General features: G+C 43.4%; 1 protein-coding gene across 4 annotated transcripts in view; it reads right to left on the bottom strand.

Annotated features, from left to right (window-relative positions):
* Positions 1–268: 268 nt before the first annotated feature.
* Positions 269–15,834, bottom strand: part of hps3 (HPS3 biogenesis of lysosomal organelles complex 2 subunit 1) — a 28,893-nt gene continuing 13,327 nt past the window's right edge. For 3 of the 4 annotated variants that reach the window (XM_060066193.1, XM_060066195.1, XM_060066194.1), the window contains exons 13-24: positions 15,024–15,105; positions 14,560–14,720; positions 12,555–12,663; positions 12,001–12,272; positions 11,697–11,874; positions 5,026–5,259; positions 4,674–4,871; positions 3,920–4,093; positions 3,659–3,763; positions 1,465–1,674; positions 1,108–1,195; positions 269–902 (exon numbers count right to left, since the gene is read on the bottom strand). In XM_060066193.1, the coding sequence (XP_059922176.1) occupies positions 775–902; positions 1,108–1,195; positions 1,465–1,674; positions 3,659–3,763; positions 3,920–4,093; positions 4,674–4,871; positions 5,026–5,259; positions 11,697–11,874; positions 12,001–12,272; positions 12,555–12,663; positions 14,560–14,720; positions 15,024–15,105 (1,939 nt within the window). In that variant the 3' untranslated portion in view covers positions 269–774. Of the gene's footprint in view, positions 903–1,107; positions 1,196–1,464; positions 1,675–3,658; positions 3,764–3,919; positions 4,094–4,673; positions 4,872–5,025; positions 5,260–11,696; positions 11,875–12,000; positions 12,273–12,554; positions 12,664–14,129; positions 14,223–14,559; positions 14,721–15,023; positions 15,106–15,834 lie in introns of all 4 variants that reach the window. The other variant, XM_060066196.1, reaches the window with a different exon arrangement.

Here is a 15,834-nt window from a genome sequence, read left to right on the forward strand (position 1 = left end):
AATGACATCTATGCCATTACAGAATCTCCATCAAAGAAAAACGATATGCCTAAAGCACCTACATCAGGAAGTCAGACTTTTATTGAATTTATATAAGCCATATTTAAGCATACCGTCCACACTACGCAATTACAAAACTATTTTCCAAAGTTTTGGACCAAAATACAAATAAACTTGATTAAAATTAAGAATCCAATCAATCTTGGCTTAATAACCCAAACCCCAGGCACCCATAATAACCATAATAAGACACATATGGTAGACGTACTTGCATTATAAATTGTTTTAATTCTCAGAAGAAATATGAATAAAACAATCAATATATATAGTCACATTTGCATTCAGGTATAAACACGTTAATTGTCCACTCTAGTAATCATAGCACATCAGCAACATTGTAAAGAAAATATTGCATAAATTTACCAATTCACAAATAAAACAATTAAAAATCATGCTCTTTCAAGAGCATTGAAAATAAACTAAATATGAGAACATATAACATGATTTAGTCAATTCACATTGCAGCAGTTATAATACATCCTTCATTATCTGATGGATGACGTGATCCTTGGGTTGTGATATGATCACAGAAAAAAGCAAACTTCAAAACAAAATAAATCGGTCCAGCTACCTGGAAGGAATATAAATGGTTGTGTTCCGTGTGTGATGGAATGCAGTTAATCATTACTGGAACATGCTCTTGTATTCCTGTCAAGTAACCGAGTAACTTCATGGAAAGTCACAGTAGCATGTGTGTGCGTGAGTGTGCCTCTGTTAGGCAAGTAGCTGTCTTTGACTGCATGCCAAAAGGTGGGGCAAAAAGTACAGTGCTGTTCCATCGTCAGGCATCAGCTCCAGGAACTCAACTGGACTAATCTCATTAGCCACAACTAAAAGCGTTTCTGGGGGTATGAAGATATTTCAAATTAGAAACACAAGCATTGTATTGGGGTTCAGGCCCCATATTCTGAAACATCTATTCTCTACATTCTATTTTTATTAGTTTCCATAATAACTACCCTTAAACAGAAGGCAGAAAGACAGAAGAAAGCAGCAGCCAATTACATTAATCAAGATAATTACTACTCTTTAGTAATTAAGGTGTACCTTTAAGGGCAGCCAATAGGATGCCGTTCTCCGTCTCAGCTCTGGTCCTATTACACAGCTCAGGGAGGAGCTTCTGCCACCACAATGCCTGAGGAGAATATTTTGCTTGATCAATTAGTCAAAGAATATAGTACTTATTTATTACTGCCCCTGCAGTTTTGAACGGATCCGAAATCTTTAGCCAACTCAATCATAACTCAAACTACAATATTTTCACACTTTGGAAACCCTGAATAGAGAATAAATCCAAAAAGTATTCAAGTTAAAGCACTAGAAAAGTTTGAGCTGTTTGATAAGGGGCATTACTTTCTTGTGTATGCGTGCATGCCTGCGTGTGTGTGTTTGCATGCCACAGACCATGTATGTCTCCTGTAGGTGGTGGTTGGCGTAGGGGATGATGGCCTGAGGACAGTGGTCCAGCAGTTTCTCTATGCAGTTCCCATGCTGCCCCCTCCTGGTGGCGCAGAGCACGTGCAGGCTGAGACCCCACAGGGTGGCCCCAAGGGACAGCTGCTCTAAAAGAGGCTGAACAGCTCCGATGGGCATGGAGGGACCGCATAGGAGGGACTACATAGGGGTGGTAGTGGAGGTCAGTGTTACTGAAATAACAGGGGAAAAACTGGTGTAAATGTTTGATTGTAATCTGAACTCTGTTCTTTTCGTGACCAAAGTACATTGATCACAAGAGGGCACACGAACACCATGCTGTGTGGTTGTCTAGAAATCCGTCTTGGCATCAGTTTATATTGATGCCTGCCTCAGAGAGAGGGTTAAGCTTCTCAGACATCTATAGTAGCACTTAGGGCTCGAGATCGAAGTTCGATTAATCGCCCAGCCCTAGTAGCACTGTGTTGCGCAAAGGTTATTAGCATTAAAGGGATGACAGAGTTAGTGTGGGTTGTTACCTCACCCCTCCTTCCGAGAAGTCTCAGCCCCAAACGCATCATTTAAATCTGAGTGTTTCTCACAAGATTAGATGAATCATGGGGTTGAATTACACTCTGAGAAAAACCTGTCCAACCAGCCAGTGTCTGCGGTCCAAGTACATTCTTCAAATCACAAACGCCTTGTCCTCAACAGAAATGTCTCCAACAAAGCAAAGTGACAATGCAATCCTCAATTAAATTTGCAAAAGTTATAACAATACAAATAGAATAACATTTTGTCAAATTCTTTGAGTTCCTTTATACAAATTGAAAAGCTATAGAGTCCCCGTGATTGCAATCCACTTCGCCACGCTCCGTGTGTTGCGATATTCAAATGACATTTCAATCCGCAAAACGGAATCCAAAACGGAATCCAAAGAGGGAATCCAAAGAGGAATCCAAAAAGTCAATATGCAAAGTGGCAAACGTATCAGCCAATCAGCGTCTGGGCGGGAACTACGTCACTTGCTCGTAATTTCCTTGTTAACTTCTAGTTCGTATGTGTCAGGTCCATGGTCACCAATGGAGATTATTGATACGCTCCGAAGTTTGGCCGATGATGTGGAGAACAATCGTGTTGAAGACACAGATGCAGTAGATAGAGTGAGTGTTCTGGGAGATAGGATAGACGACTTATCCTCACTGGTACGTTTTGACGCCAGTGTGGTAAACAAAGATTTCCCAAGTGCTACAGGCACTGGGTGCGAAACATAGGGTCGGGAGACCCACCGTCTCCACCCACTCCTCACCTACAAAGCTCTCCACAACCTAGCCCCCAGTTACCTCTGGGACCTCCTCCAAGAATACACTCCCTCCCGCTCCCTCCGCTCAACCTCTGCTGGACTACTATGTATCCCCACATCACGACTCATTACGAATGGGTGCCCGGTCATTCAGCTGTGGAGATACCCTTGGAGACAATAGAAAGTGATGTAGTTCCCGCCCAGACGCTGATTGGCTGATACGTTTGCCACTTTGCATATTGACTTTTTGGATTCCTCTTTGGATTCCTCTTTGGATTCCTCTTTGGATTTCCTCTTTGGATTCCGTTTTGGATTCCGTTTTGCGGATTGAAATGTCATTTGAATATCGCAACACACGGAGCGTGGCGAAGTGAATTGCAATCACGGGGACGCTATAGCTTTTCAATTTGTATAAAGGAACTCAAAGAATTTGACAAAATGTTATTCTATTTGTATTGTTATAACTTTTGCAAATTTAATTGAGGATTGCATTGTCACTTTGCATGTTAAAATACACTTTGAATAACGTATTTACAAATTACATTATAAAATTGCATAATGAATTGTCAAATGCATAATGTAATTCCAAATTGCATTGCCATTTGAATTTTGCTACATATATGCTTCCATAAACCACGCCCTACCAGACAGTATAGATAAAAACATATTGAGTACCTGAACATATTGACTATGTTGAGGTAAATCCACAAACACACACACACAACTGTCATGTTATAATTGTTACTTGGATAAGGAATGTAAGGGCATGGCAATTAAAAATGTAACCACCCCCCCCCCCCCCCCTCCCCCCCACCAAACCAGCCCACACACGCACCCATACACTTTCTAAGATACTAAGAATACTTTAATTCTGAGCCTTGCCTGGAGTTTCTGCAGTGCCTCCTGCTGTTGGGAGCCGGTATTGCTAGCTGGAGTCAGAATCCGGAGCCAGGGGTACAGCGTACCATAATGGGAGCAGGAGTTGATCTGAAACACATGCACACATCAAATTAAATGAGATTCTAAACCCATCTTAACTTATGCATATAACATGATTAATAAGTAATAACATAGCGGAAGGAGGTGGCAGCATTTAAAATAGTTGTCAGCTTTTCCTACACGGTGGGCCTGACTGTTCCATACCAGGTCCTCTGTGCTCTTCAGTAACTTGCTTGGGGCAGCCATGCCACTGGTGAGACGGTCAATGTAGACAACAGCCAATCGGAAGAGGAGCTCCTGGATGATGGCTTCCTGGGTTGAGGCCACAAGCACTGCCTCCCAGAAGTCTACCAGCAGGCTGTGTTCACAGCCCAGCTCCTAGATAGCAGGTCGGCATGGGGCTTAGAAGGTTACACAACAATTATGTGATACTTTCTACTACTTTGACATGTTGTGTTGTGAGTAGTGCTGTCAAGCGATTAAAATATTTTATCGTGATTAATCGCATTAAGGTCATAATTAACTCACGGTTAATCGCGATTAATCGCAAATCTTTTTTCTATGCTAAATATCCCTTGATTTCTTTGTCCCATTAATTGTTCTCATTATAATGCTCTTATCAACATGGAGAAGTTCATCGGCTTGCCTTGTGCAAATGTTTTTTTATTGATAACAACATTGGCATATACTGATCAAAACAGGACGATACAAAAAAAAAAGCCTATAGTGCAATTAAACGATGAACATACAAGCATACTGCCTTGAACATAGCAGTCAGGCTACTGCTTCTTTGTTTTGAGCTAAAGAAAAAAAAAGAAAAAAAAGAAATATATATATAATTTGCGTTAATCGCGCGATAAAAAAAATGAACGCCGTTAAAATTGGTTTGCGTTAACGCCGTTAATAACGCGTTTAACTGACAGCACTAGTTGTGAGTCTATAAAAATCAAACCCCCACCTTGAAGACTTGGTCAGCCTGCTCAAGTTGGACCTTGTTGTTCTCGTGCAGGGCGACCATGGCGGCTGTCAGCAGTCCGGGTTGGTCCTTTCGGAGCTGGTTGGCCAACTGGGTGGGCCGCACCTGGGTATCCCGGCCTCCACTCCCACCATGCAACAACAGCCTTGGCTCTTCAATAAATCCATACACTAACAGCATCTGCACACAGACACACAGACACACAGACACACCAGTTTTCATCTATTAGAATCCATTATTATTTATTATCATTATCCTGTACAAATTTGTTGATTTTTTTTTAATTTGAAGGACAGGGTGTTCACCTTGAGGCATTTATCCCTCTGACTCGTACCTCGGCATGTTTTTCCATCAGCTCTGTGTAGCGCCGCAGGTCATCCAGGCGCAGGGACATGGTGGCCATGGTAACCGTCAGGGGAACAGAGATCCCTGTGGCCTGCTCCAGGTGCTGCAGCCGCCTCAACACCTTGGCAGGGCTGACGTCTGCCATGGCAGGACTGGCGCACACGGTCACCAGCTGAGAGGGTTCTGTTTGGCTGAAGATGTCGATGATCTCATCAGCGGCCTCCTGCAGATGCAACGTGATGTTTGAGTTAAAGAAGAAATCAATTCTGGGCCCCGTAAACAAGCACCCTCTCATTATTTTTTATTCAATAGTCCCACATTTTAACACATCGATAACCCAACATATTAGTCGTGATATCAGGCTAACAACTTGTCATCCCGATTGCAACTTTTAAACGAGGCAGGCCAAAAGTTGTGAAATGATGTTGTTTTTGTCTGCAGTGTTTGAGATGTCAACAAACCATACAATGATTACTGTGCAATAGCTGAGGTCTTGCCTTGGAAGACCCTAATATCGAGGTAGGCTTACTACACTGCATAATGAAAGAAAGCTTACCAGTGAGCATACTTAAATTGAACTGTGTTCTTTACTTTGTAGACGTACCCTGTCAACAATTGTTGTGTGTGTGTGTGTGTGTGAATACACACACTGTAACGCAAGTGTTTCTTGTCGGTTCTTTGACGTGTCTTGTATTTCCACAACGAGACTGTTGTGGGGGTTATCTGAGCCATGGTTGAGAAGGAATTGGGGGAAAGGAACTTTGGCTTTGACTCGCTGAAGTACATGAACTGCGACATGCCGGCGGTTGCCGCGAGGCACCATCGCCCGGCAGCGGGCAGCGGGCAGCAGGCAGCGCCCGATTCAGTCGACTTCAGGTTGATGTGAAAGTGGAAGAACCAGAGACGTCGCAGAACCCGACAAAGTCGTTTGTGATTCATAATATCGTCTGGAGGCGCACACAGCTTTTGGCCGTGATAATATGTATGAAATGATGTAGATTTCTATGTATTATATGATATTATTTAGATATAGAGCTCCAGGACTGTAACGCAAGTGTTGTACACTTCCTTATTATTTGGATAACCGTTCTGCTTTTGGTGTTATGGCGCATAACACGTCGGACTCTCGTCTCTGGTATTTCTACAACGAGACTCGTATTGGGGGTTATCTCAGCCATGGTTGAGAAGGAATTGGGGGAAAGGAACTTTGGCTTTGACTCGCTGAAGTACATGAACTGCGACATGCCGCCGGTTGCCGTGAGGCACCATCGCCCGGCAGCGGGCAGCCGGCAGCAGGCAGCACGCGGTTCAGTCGACTTCAGGTTGATGTGAAAGTGGAAGAACCAGAGACGTCGCAGAACCCGACAAAGTCGTTTGTGATTCATAATATCGTCTGGAGGCGCACACAGCTTTTGGCTGTGATAATATGTATTAAATGATATAGATTTCTATGTATTATATGATATTATTTAGATATAGAGCTCCAGGACTGTAACGCAAGCGTTGTACACTTCCTTGTTATTTGGATAACCGTTCTGCTTTTGGTGTCATGGCGCATAACACGTCGGACTCTCGTCTCTGGTATTTCTACAACGAGACTCGTATTGGGGGTTATCTCAGCCAAGGTTGAGAATGAATTGGGGGGAAGGAACTTTGGCTTTGACTCCCTCAAGAACATGAACCACGACATGGAGGAGAAAGGGATTGTTGGCGGCAAATGTCTCCCGCTTGAGACCCGCTGAGGGACCACCGCCGGAGGCGGAGGTGCCTAAGCGCTGCCCGGCAACGATCCCTTTCTCCTCCTTGTCGCGGTTCAGTCTACTTCACATTGATGACGACGTTGAAGAACCAGGAACGTCGGAGAACCCAACGCAGTCGTTTGAGATTCATAATATCGGCTCACACAGCTTTTGGCCGTGATAATATATATTATTTGATATAGATATCTATGTAGGCTATATGATAATATTTAGATATAGAGCTCCAGGACTCCCGTGTGTTCTAGAATATTTACAGAACACGGCTAAAGGCTGTGTGCGCCTCGCCATTGCGATACATCCACTGTAAACAGAGCGCATGGTACCGTGGCTGCAAGCTGCTCAGGGCCACACCCCCACCCTCCTCCTTGACCCGCCTCGCACCTCCTCATTTGCATTATAGCTACAGACACCAAAACAGCGCATTTGGGGGAAGCTCAATGTGCGACTGGCTCGGAGTGGCTGTAACTCTGCACCACGGCTGAATTTCGGGAACGTCTTTGAATACTGTGTTAGTTGCCCACTAATACCTATATTAAAGAATACATAAAATAGCATGTCATGGGACCTTTAAGGCATTAGCCTAGAAACCTAGACGCCCCTAGCGGCAGCTAATTTAATTTGCAGCCAGGGAGGTCTAGCCTTCTGTCGTCGTTTTTCGCTGCTGGAAACCGAAAAAGGGACAGGCCAATCAGATCGTGAGGGGCGGAATCGAGCCGAATGACGACAGAGCTCAGACGGTTCCGTGTTAGAGGTAAACAATAATGGCTGCTGCTGCTGGCGAACAGCTGTCTTTCGACTCGGCTTTGGCCGCGACTCCAAGACTTGAAGTTATCATTTTCTTTTAGAAATGAACAAAGAACTGCACTGCAGTCTTTCCTTGAAAGAAAGATGTATTCTGAGTTTTTCCGACCGGATACGGTAAAAGTTTGATTTTAGAGCGACGGAAATTTCCTTCGCTCTGACTACGTCACCTTCTTCTTTGCTCTGATTGGTTGTAGCGCTATCCTATTGCGTGCAGAGGGAACTTGAAAGACAACCGTTTATCCCGCCCACACTGCCACCGTGCGAGACCAGACCCAATATCTTTCCGATATGGGTCTTGCTTGCCAGGCTATTAAGGCAGAATATCCATATAAAAACAATAAAACCAATGCAAAAGGTACAAATCGTTTGAAAGGTCAGGGTTAAAAGAAACACTGTTAGGATTCAAATTGGTACCAGGACACTGGGTTGTCAGTTTATGCTTGCTTTTGTCTTAATTTATTATTTGTGAGGATAATATGAAGTGAAATGATTGATATTGCTGTGCACATGCTCAGTATTGAATATATAAACCTGGTTGTAACCCCTGCTTATCAGTTGGTTTTGGGTTCGAATTGTGTTTGATTTACGTAAGAACGTGTACGATAGATTAAAAGCTGAGAATGTAGTCGTTCGATGGGTTTGTCACATGTGCTCCACTTACTTTTGATGATACTAGTTATCAGTTTTTTTTCCCTTAGTTCGCTTTCATTGTACTTTGGGACCCAGATAACCCTTTCTTGGGGAAAGACATGACTCTGTCACAGTGCACTGTGCTCCCGCATTAGCTGCGTTTAGAAACTAATCCTACTGTGGACACCCATTTTGCTAGCCTGGCAAGCCAGACTCATATCGGGAAGATATTGGGTCTGGTCTCGTACGGTGGCAGTCTGGGCGGGATAAAAGGTTGTCTTTCAAGTTCCCTCTGCACGCAATAGGATAGTGCTACAACCAATCAAAGCAACGAAGAAGGTGACGTAGTAGGATTCGTATCAAACTTTTACCGTATCCGGCAGATACGGTAAAACTCTGAATACATCTTTCTTTTCCAGGAAAGACTTTAGTGCAGTTCTTTGTTCATTTCTCAAAGAAAATGATAAAGGCGTCATCGTCATCCTGGACAACACCCTCTCATTCGCACCCCATATTCACAACATCACCCGGACTGCATTCTTCCACCTCCGCAACATCGCCAGACTACACCCATCACTGACCCAATCCAGCACTGAAATCCTAGTTCACTCATTTGTCACATCACGCATAGACTACTGCAACACCCTCCTCACCGGACTCCCCACCAAACTCATCAACAGACTGCAGATCATTCAGAACTCAGCCGCCCGGATCATCACCCGCACCAAATCATCTGACCACATCACCCCTGTCCTCATCCAACTTCACTGGCTCCCAGTACACTACCGCATCCAATACAAAACCCTACTCCTCACCTACAAAGCTGTCCACAACCTAGCCCCCAGTTACCTCTGCGACCTCCTCCAAGAATACACTCCCTCCCGCTCCCTCCGCTCAACCTCTGCTGGACTACTATGTATCCCCACATCACGACTCACTACAATGGGTGCCCGGTCATTCAGCTGTTCAGCACCCAGGCTCTGGAACTCCCTCCCCCCACACATAAAACAGTCAGACACCATTACAACCTTCAAGTCACAACTCAAAACTCACCTGTTCAAACTCGCACACAACGTCTAGCTGATCACTGTTTTGATTGTTTGTTTGTTTTGTTTTGTCTTGTTTTTGTTTTATTTATTTTTTATTTTTTATGTTGATTTATTTATTTATTTTTTTCCACAATGTCTTGTTTTTTAAACGATTTATGATGACTATATGCTCTGTAAGGTGACCTTGTGTGTCTTGAAAGGCACCTCTAAATTAAATGTATTATTATTATTATTATAACTTCAAGTCCTGAAGAGTCGCGGCCAAAGCCGAGTCGAAAGACAGCTGTTCGCCAGCAGCAGCAGCCATTATCGTTTACCTCTAACACGGAACCGTCGCAGCTCTGTCGTCATTCGGCTCGATTCCGCCCCTCACGATCTGATTGGCCTGTCCCTTTTTCGGTTTCCAGCAGCGAAAAACGACGACAGAATGCTAGACCTCCCCGGCTGCAAATTAAATTTGCTGCCGCTAGGGGCGACCATTTTGCGCCTTTTGGAAGAGCCTCGGAGAGCCTCCATTTGTATTTATTTTTACACAAAGTTGATTTAAACTGATTTATTCAGCTACCTCTAATTCAGTTGTGACACTAATTACTGTGTGTGTGTGTGTGTGTGTGTGTGTGTGTGTGTGTGTGTGTGTGTGTGTGTGTGTGTGTGTGTGTGTGTGTGTGTGTGTGTGTGTGTGTGTGTGTGTGAAGGCATTATTGTAGCAAAACTCTTTAACACCTGTAACTGCACATTTTGTATGCGTACACTAAAATCACAAATGTGTAACCGTAAATTTGATGTCGTAAATATTTTTTCTACCATTGTAAACACTAATAAATAGGGTCTACGAGTTCACAAGTCTGTGTTACAGGTGCACAAATCCTATCCTGCACAGGTGCACAAATCACAATTTCAAAGAGTCATGCAATTGACACTTTTGCTACAATCATTGTAGAGCAGTTAGTCCAAAACACATTAACACACCCGTGTTTCATAATCTGAGAACATGCACAACAGTTGTGCATTTGTAAACCCAAATGTGAACTAGAGCGTGAGCGTCCGTGGGCGGGACAAAATTGCAGCATTAACCAATGAAAGTCGCTGGCAGGGGGTGCATTTTTCAGACTACACTGGGACCATCCAAGCAAACTCTTACTTTCTGGAGACTTGAAAGTAGACAAGAGGGGGCATCCTACATGACGGAGTTGGGTATCTTACATTATGTCAAATCAATGACTTAATTCAACTGAATTCCCCCCAAATTATTGCATTAACAATTATTGCATTAGCAAGTGTCCCTCAATGTATTTTAATGGTCTGCTTGGATGGTCCCAGTGTAATTTGAAAAATGCACCCCCTGCCGGCGACATTCATTGGTTACTGCTGCAATTTTGTCCCGCCCACGGAAGCTCTGCCTCATACGGATACAAATCCCTTTTGCTATACATGAATCACCTAGACGTTTTGCAAAAAAACCCAAAGCTGAAACTTGCACAAGCAGAATCGAGCAGTTGTAACGATGGACTTGTGCTCGCTCATTAAAATGCTGAAGCAACATAGCGTTCTATATCAATATATTTGTGAGGAAATTTTTCACAGATGTGCAACTTCTGATGCATTATATCACATTTGGGCATGTTCTCAGATTATGAAACACCGGTGTGCGAACATGTTTTGCACCAACTGCGCTGCAATGATTGTAGCAAAAGTGTCAATTGCATGACTCTTTGAAGTTGCGATGCACAGGATAGGATTTGTGCACCTGTATCACAGACTTGTGAACTCGTAGACCAAGTCCCTCTAGAAAAATGCGGCGTTTTTTTGTGATTGTTGCAGCCAAAAATCCTTGATTATGTGGCACATTTTCTTAAAAAATGCAATGAAATATGCGGCATATTTATGCAATTTTTGCAATGAAATTGTGGGAACTTGCAAAAATTGCGGGTACTCGCGAAAGAATGCGGGAACTTCGATGACGTTCACGTCGCGTAATTACGTCACTTCATAACGTTCCCATGGCAACAGGGGGAAATGGCTGCTCTTGTGTGCAGTAAACGCAACATTTTTAAACTTTCTGCTAAGATATATGTGACTCTTTTGCAACAAAAATGCGGGGATTATGAAATCATGCAAGCCCTGCATATTTTGCGCGGAAATAGGCAATTTATGCAGTGAAAGTGTGGCATATTTGAAAAAATGCGACCCCCGCATGAATATGTGGGCTTTGGCTGATTATGTGTTGAATTATGCGATCGCATAATCGCGTTTTTCTGGAGGGACATAGTGTTTACAATGTTTGAAAAATGATTTACAACTTCAAATGTACTGTTACACATTTGTGACTTTAGTGTACGCATACAAAATCTGCAGTTACAGGTGCTAAAGACTTTTGCTACAATAATACCTTCATATGCGTGTGTGTGCCTCTGTACCTGGCTTAAGATCTGGTCAGTTTCCTCCAATAGGAAATGGTTCAGGTAAAAGACGAAGCCGGGACCGTAGGTGCATGGACTAATGGGCAGGGGGCGGTTCCTGGACATGACTTCTGTGATTGACAAGCCAGACATCCTATAGTATGGGAGTGCTAGATGACAGTCCTTTTGGTTGCCCCTAGACGAGAGGAGGGAAGAGCAGAGCTTTACTTAGTGGAAAGTTTTTTTTGAATGAAAGCCAACCAAGATGTAATGCAGCCATGTGTGCTTCTGGCAGTGCAGCTGTTTATTGGTTTCAGAGTACCTGCTGAAACAGTCTCCAAGCTGGGCACAGTTTTCTCTGAAAGCTGTTTCCATCACTTGTCTCTCTGCCTTGCTGTCTGTGAATGCATCCGTGGTGGGCCTCTGGGCCTTCTCTCCGTCTGTGGGCATCTCTGGCAGCTCCCTGGGCTCTCCCTTGGCAGTTGGCAGGGGCTTGATCAATGAGGCACGGAGGATAAGGTGTGCCTCACTGAGGAGGTGGCGACAGCTCTCGCCCATTGGGTGGGTTTCTGCATAACGACAGCTGTATTCCACCTAAAATGCATGTCAAAGACATGCACATGCACACACCCACACACTGAATAACATAAGTTTGCAGGATTCCAGAAGAAAAAAGGCTTTTGGCCAAAACGGATCAACTCCCCCACTAAACTATATGTCTACATTCTACTTACATAAAAATATAAAATCATTTTGATTAAGTAAAGAAGAAACCGGGGGTTAAATGACTTATCCTCTAAAATGGCAAATAGCTGCCGTGTCCATGTATTACTTATATATTTACTGTGAAACAAAGTGCCCGTGTTTGTGCTTTACCATCTCATGGTAGAGTGTGATAGGGGAGACTGTGTTGACCACGTAAAGATTCCATCCATGCCCGGTCACGCTGGGCGCTTTAGGACGGGAACCGGCCCACTTCTTGCTCCTGGTGTGAAAAGTCAAACACTGTCAACGAACTCAACGTTTTTTGGACACCGCTTGGGTCAATGATTCAGCCATCAGTATTCTTGTGAAGTGGCAATAATTGAACATTGCATGTCAGAAGTCCACCAATCTAACCTGAAGTAGAGACAATACACTCAATTTCTTCTTGAATCACTATGCTTTTTGGTACTTGAACTGGTAGGATGGGCTGGTTTGGCCCTGCTCCTCCTCTATACATAGCTATCCAAAGAGATCACTATGATGTGAAACTATGAATTTTACCATGAAATTGATTTAGAGTACACTGCACAATATGGGTTGTCCGAAACTAAAGATCTGATTGGTGGTCCATACCTTAAGATCTGATTGGATGCTTGATAGGGCATGAGATCATACAGGAGTCATGTGATGATTCAGAAAAAGATTTATTCATGACTAATGACACAATAATAAAAGGTAAAAATGTGTCTCTCTTAAAAGCATCTTCTGACATAGCAAATGCATCTGTAGCTGGTGTAGAAACGCGGCCAATACATTGATTACAGATTAACAAAGTTCTTAACCGTTATTGGAGAGTCTGACTGCATGCAATCATCACAGTCAATAACACAATTATAAACACTTTGCTATTGGTGCTATGAAATGCATCAACTGAATAATCATTTGTGTACAAAGCATCATGAAATTTATGTTATAAGTTAATATATTGGAAAAAACGTATCTGACTGCAAGACTGCTGCTTAATTGGTTTTAAAATGTACATTTGTTTGATTGTCGGTTCTTGTGTTTGTGTGTATACTTACAACGTTCTAATTTAACTGCTTGCTAGAATGAAAGGCATGCTGTTTGTCAGTCACATTCGTGAATGATAGTGTCTTGGTCAGGTGCGATGTCTGTGTTGGCATGCCTCTTTGTTAAGAGCGCTATGAAGCACACCTACTGCAGCTACACACACAAACTCATTCACTGTGAGGGGGTTAGGCCAGTTAGGATCAGCTGAGCTTGGGAACCAAACCAGGAAGGGTATCACTATTAGACCAAGCCACAGAATAGAATGATGATGTGTGTATTGAAATTAAATTGATAATCTCATATTTAAAATAAAGCATATAGAATTATAATTGATTAATTCATAATAACTTCATTCAGAGTGGATGTTTTTTTTGCCAACATTGAAACTGTGGCAAGAACTACAAAACTAAAGTATTTTGTTGAGAGAAAAAAGTGTGTGTAGGTTTACATGGTATGACTTACATTATACAACCATAAGTCCCGTTTAACATAACAGCTATGATCACTTTACCGTTACTTTGCATCCATTCTAAATCAATGATTGATTTATATATCAGTACAATTAAGTTGCTACAAACCTTTAATCCCTACTTGGGATGGGTGCCATAGTGTGTGAAGGTGTGGCGGCTTGGTCTGAAAGTGACCCTGGAATACAGAGGGGTTTTGGGCTCTTACAGAAAGGGCCGGGACAGTAGACTCTCCAGAGCTGGCGTGGTCGTGGGATCAATCCCCAGCGCCAGGAAAATATCGGTCAGCATTGAGTGCTCCCTACAATAACAACTGTAATGATGAACGCACACTCCGTCACTAAATCCCGAAATGCTAGTGAGCAGTATTTCCTGCTCTTGGGCACAGACACAGACAGACACAAGTGCAGTCACTGACGCACTGACGCGCGTGCACACACACACACACACACACACACACACACACACACACACACACACACACACACACACACACACACACACACACACACACACACACACACACACACACACACACACCAGTATTTTTGGTACTCACATCAGCAGCAGCCTACTAGGGGCTTAATACAAACAAAGAAACCAGAGCCCCATCTGCCCACTGCTGACGAGCGACTTACATGAAGCTGCGCGTGTGTGTGGCGCGGTCGGCCTCCTCGGGCGGCTCGGCGTCGGCAGCGGAGAGCAGCATGACGTGGCGGCCCAGTGCACACATTGTGCGCAGGCCGATGAAGAGCTGCATCCGAAGGGCGCACACCTTCAGGCTGACCGGGGGGCAGGCCTGGAGGACCACGGCCACACCCACACACAGACACACACAGCGCGCAGGTTGTTCGAATATGACTATGCAGTAAGCCCTTTTGTTTTATAGTTACACATAGACATGAACCCATTCTGATTGTGTAGCAGAGTAGAGTAGAAGCTAAACAATGATATAAAAACAAATAATTAGCATTTCGGGAACCACGTTAGCTAGTACCTAGTTCAACTTCCTTCAATTAGGGAAACCAATAATATTTCTCTATGAACAATGGCGTATTGCTTATTTGAGGATGGGATAATGGTAAGGGGGTAGGGCTCCTACCCTCATGGTGGTGTCGATGTAAGGGTCTTCCACTCGAGCTGCTACTGCTGCACAGCGCACAGAGAAGCACTGCAGAGCACTCCTGACACACCGAAAAACACACACAGACACAGGGAAGAATTGAGGCCTCCTTGGGGACTAACATTTTTTCGATTATCCACACTCAAAAGGTTTCAAATATGTGGCATTGCATTCATCACACACATGTTCATGTGCGTTGTGCTCTTTAATAAACCCTTAGAGACCCTCCTGCATCTCGACCATAAACCAACAAGATATCCTGCACACCTCATAATAGCGGTGTCGAGATGATGCCTCATGAAACGTCAAAGACTCTCAGCCAGATGAACCACCAAAGTGGTTCGACCTCAAAGCTTCAAATAAGTACGCTAGGGACACCTAGTGGTGATTGAAATTATGATGAAGGAAAAAGAGTTTCCAGTGAACCTAACCCAAAATGTAATGTTTGCTTCGTGTGCTGATACAGCATCAAATCATTTGAGAATTAAAGTAATTTCAGTGATACATGTGTGAGTGTGCTGTTCATAAATATCTCCTGAGCTCATGGTGGAAAATATATCATTTGGCAAAGATTTTAAGTAGTCATCCCGGGCAAAATAGACTTCATCACCTACAGTACTAATAATTTTAATAATAATGCTTGAAGTGATATCACACTGCATGATGACAAGTGATTAATTCAATAGCCATTAAAGTCATCTTGGAACTATGCAGTGTCCTCTTTTTGTTAAAGATGCACCAATTGTGAACCCATATCACGGAACAGCCCGAGATGAAGCCTCAAATGTCA

Source organism: Gadus macrocephalus, chromosome 12 (assembly GCF_031168955.1).
Source record: "Gadus macrocephalus chromosome 12, ASM3116895v1".
NCBI lineage: Eukaryota > Metazoa > Chordata > Actinopteri > Gadiformes > Gadidae > Gadus > Gadus macrocephalus.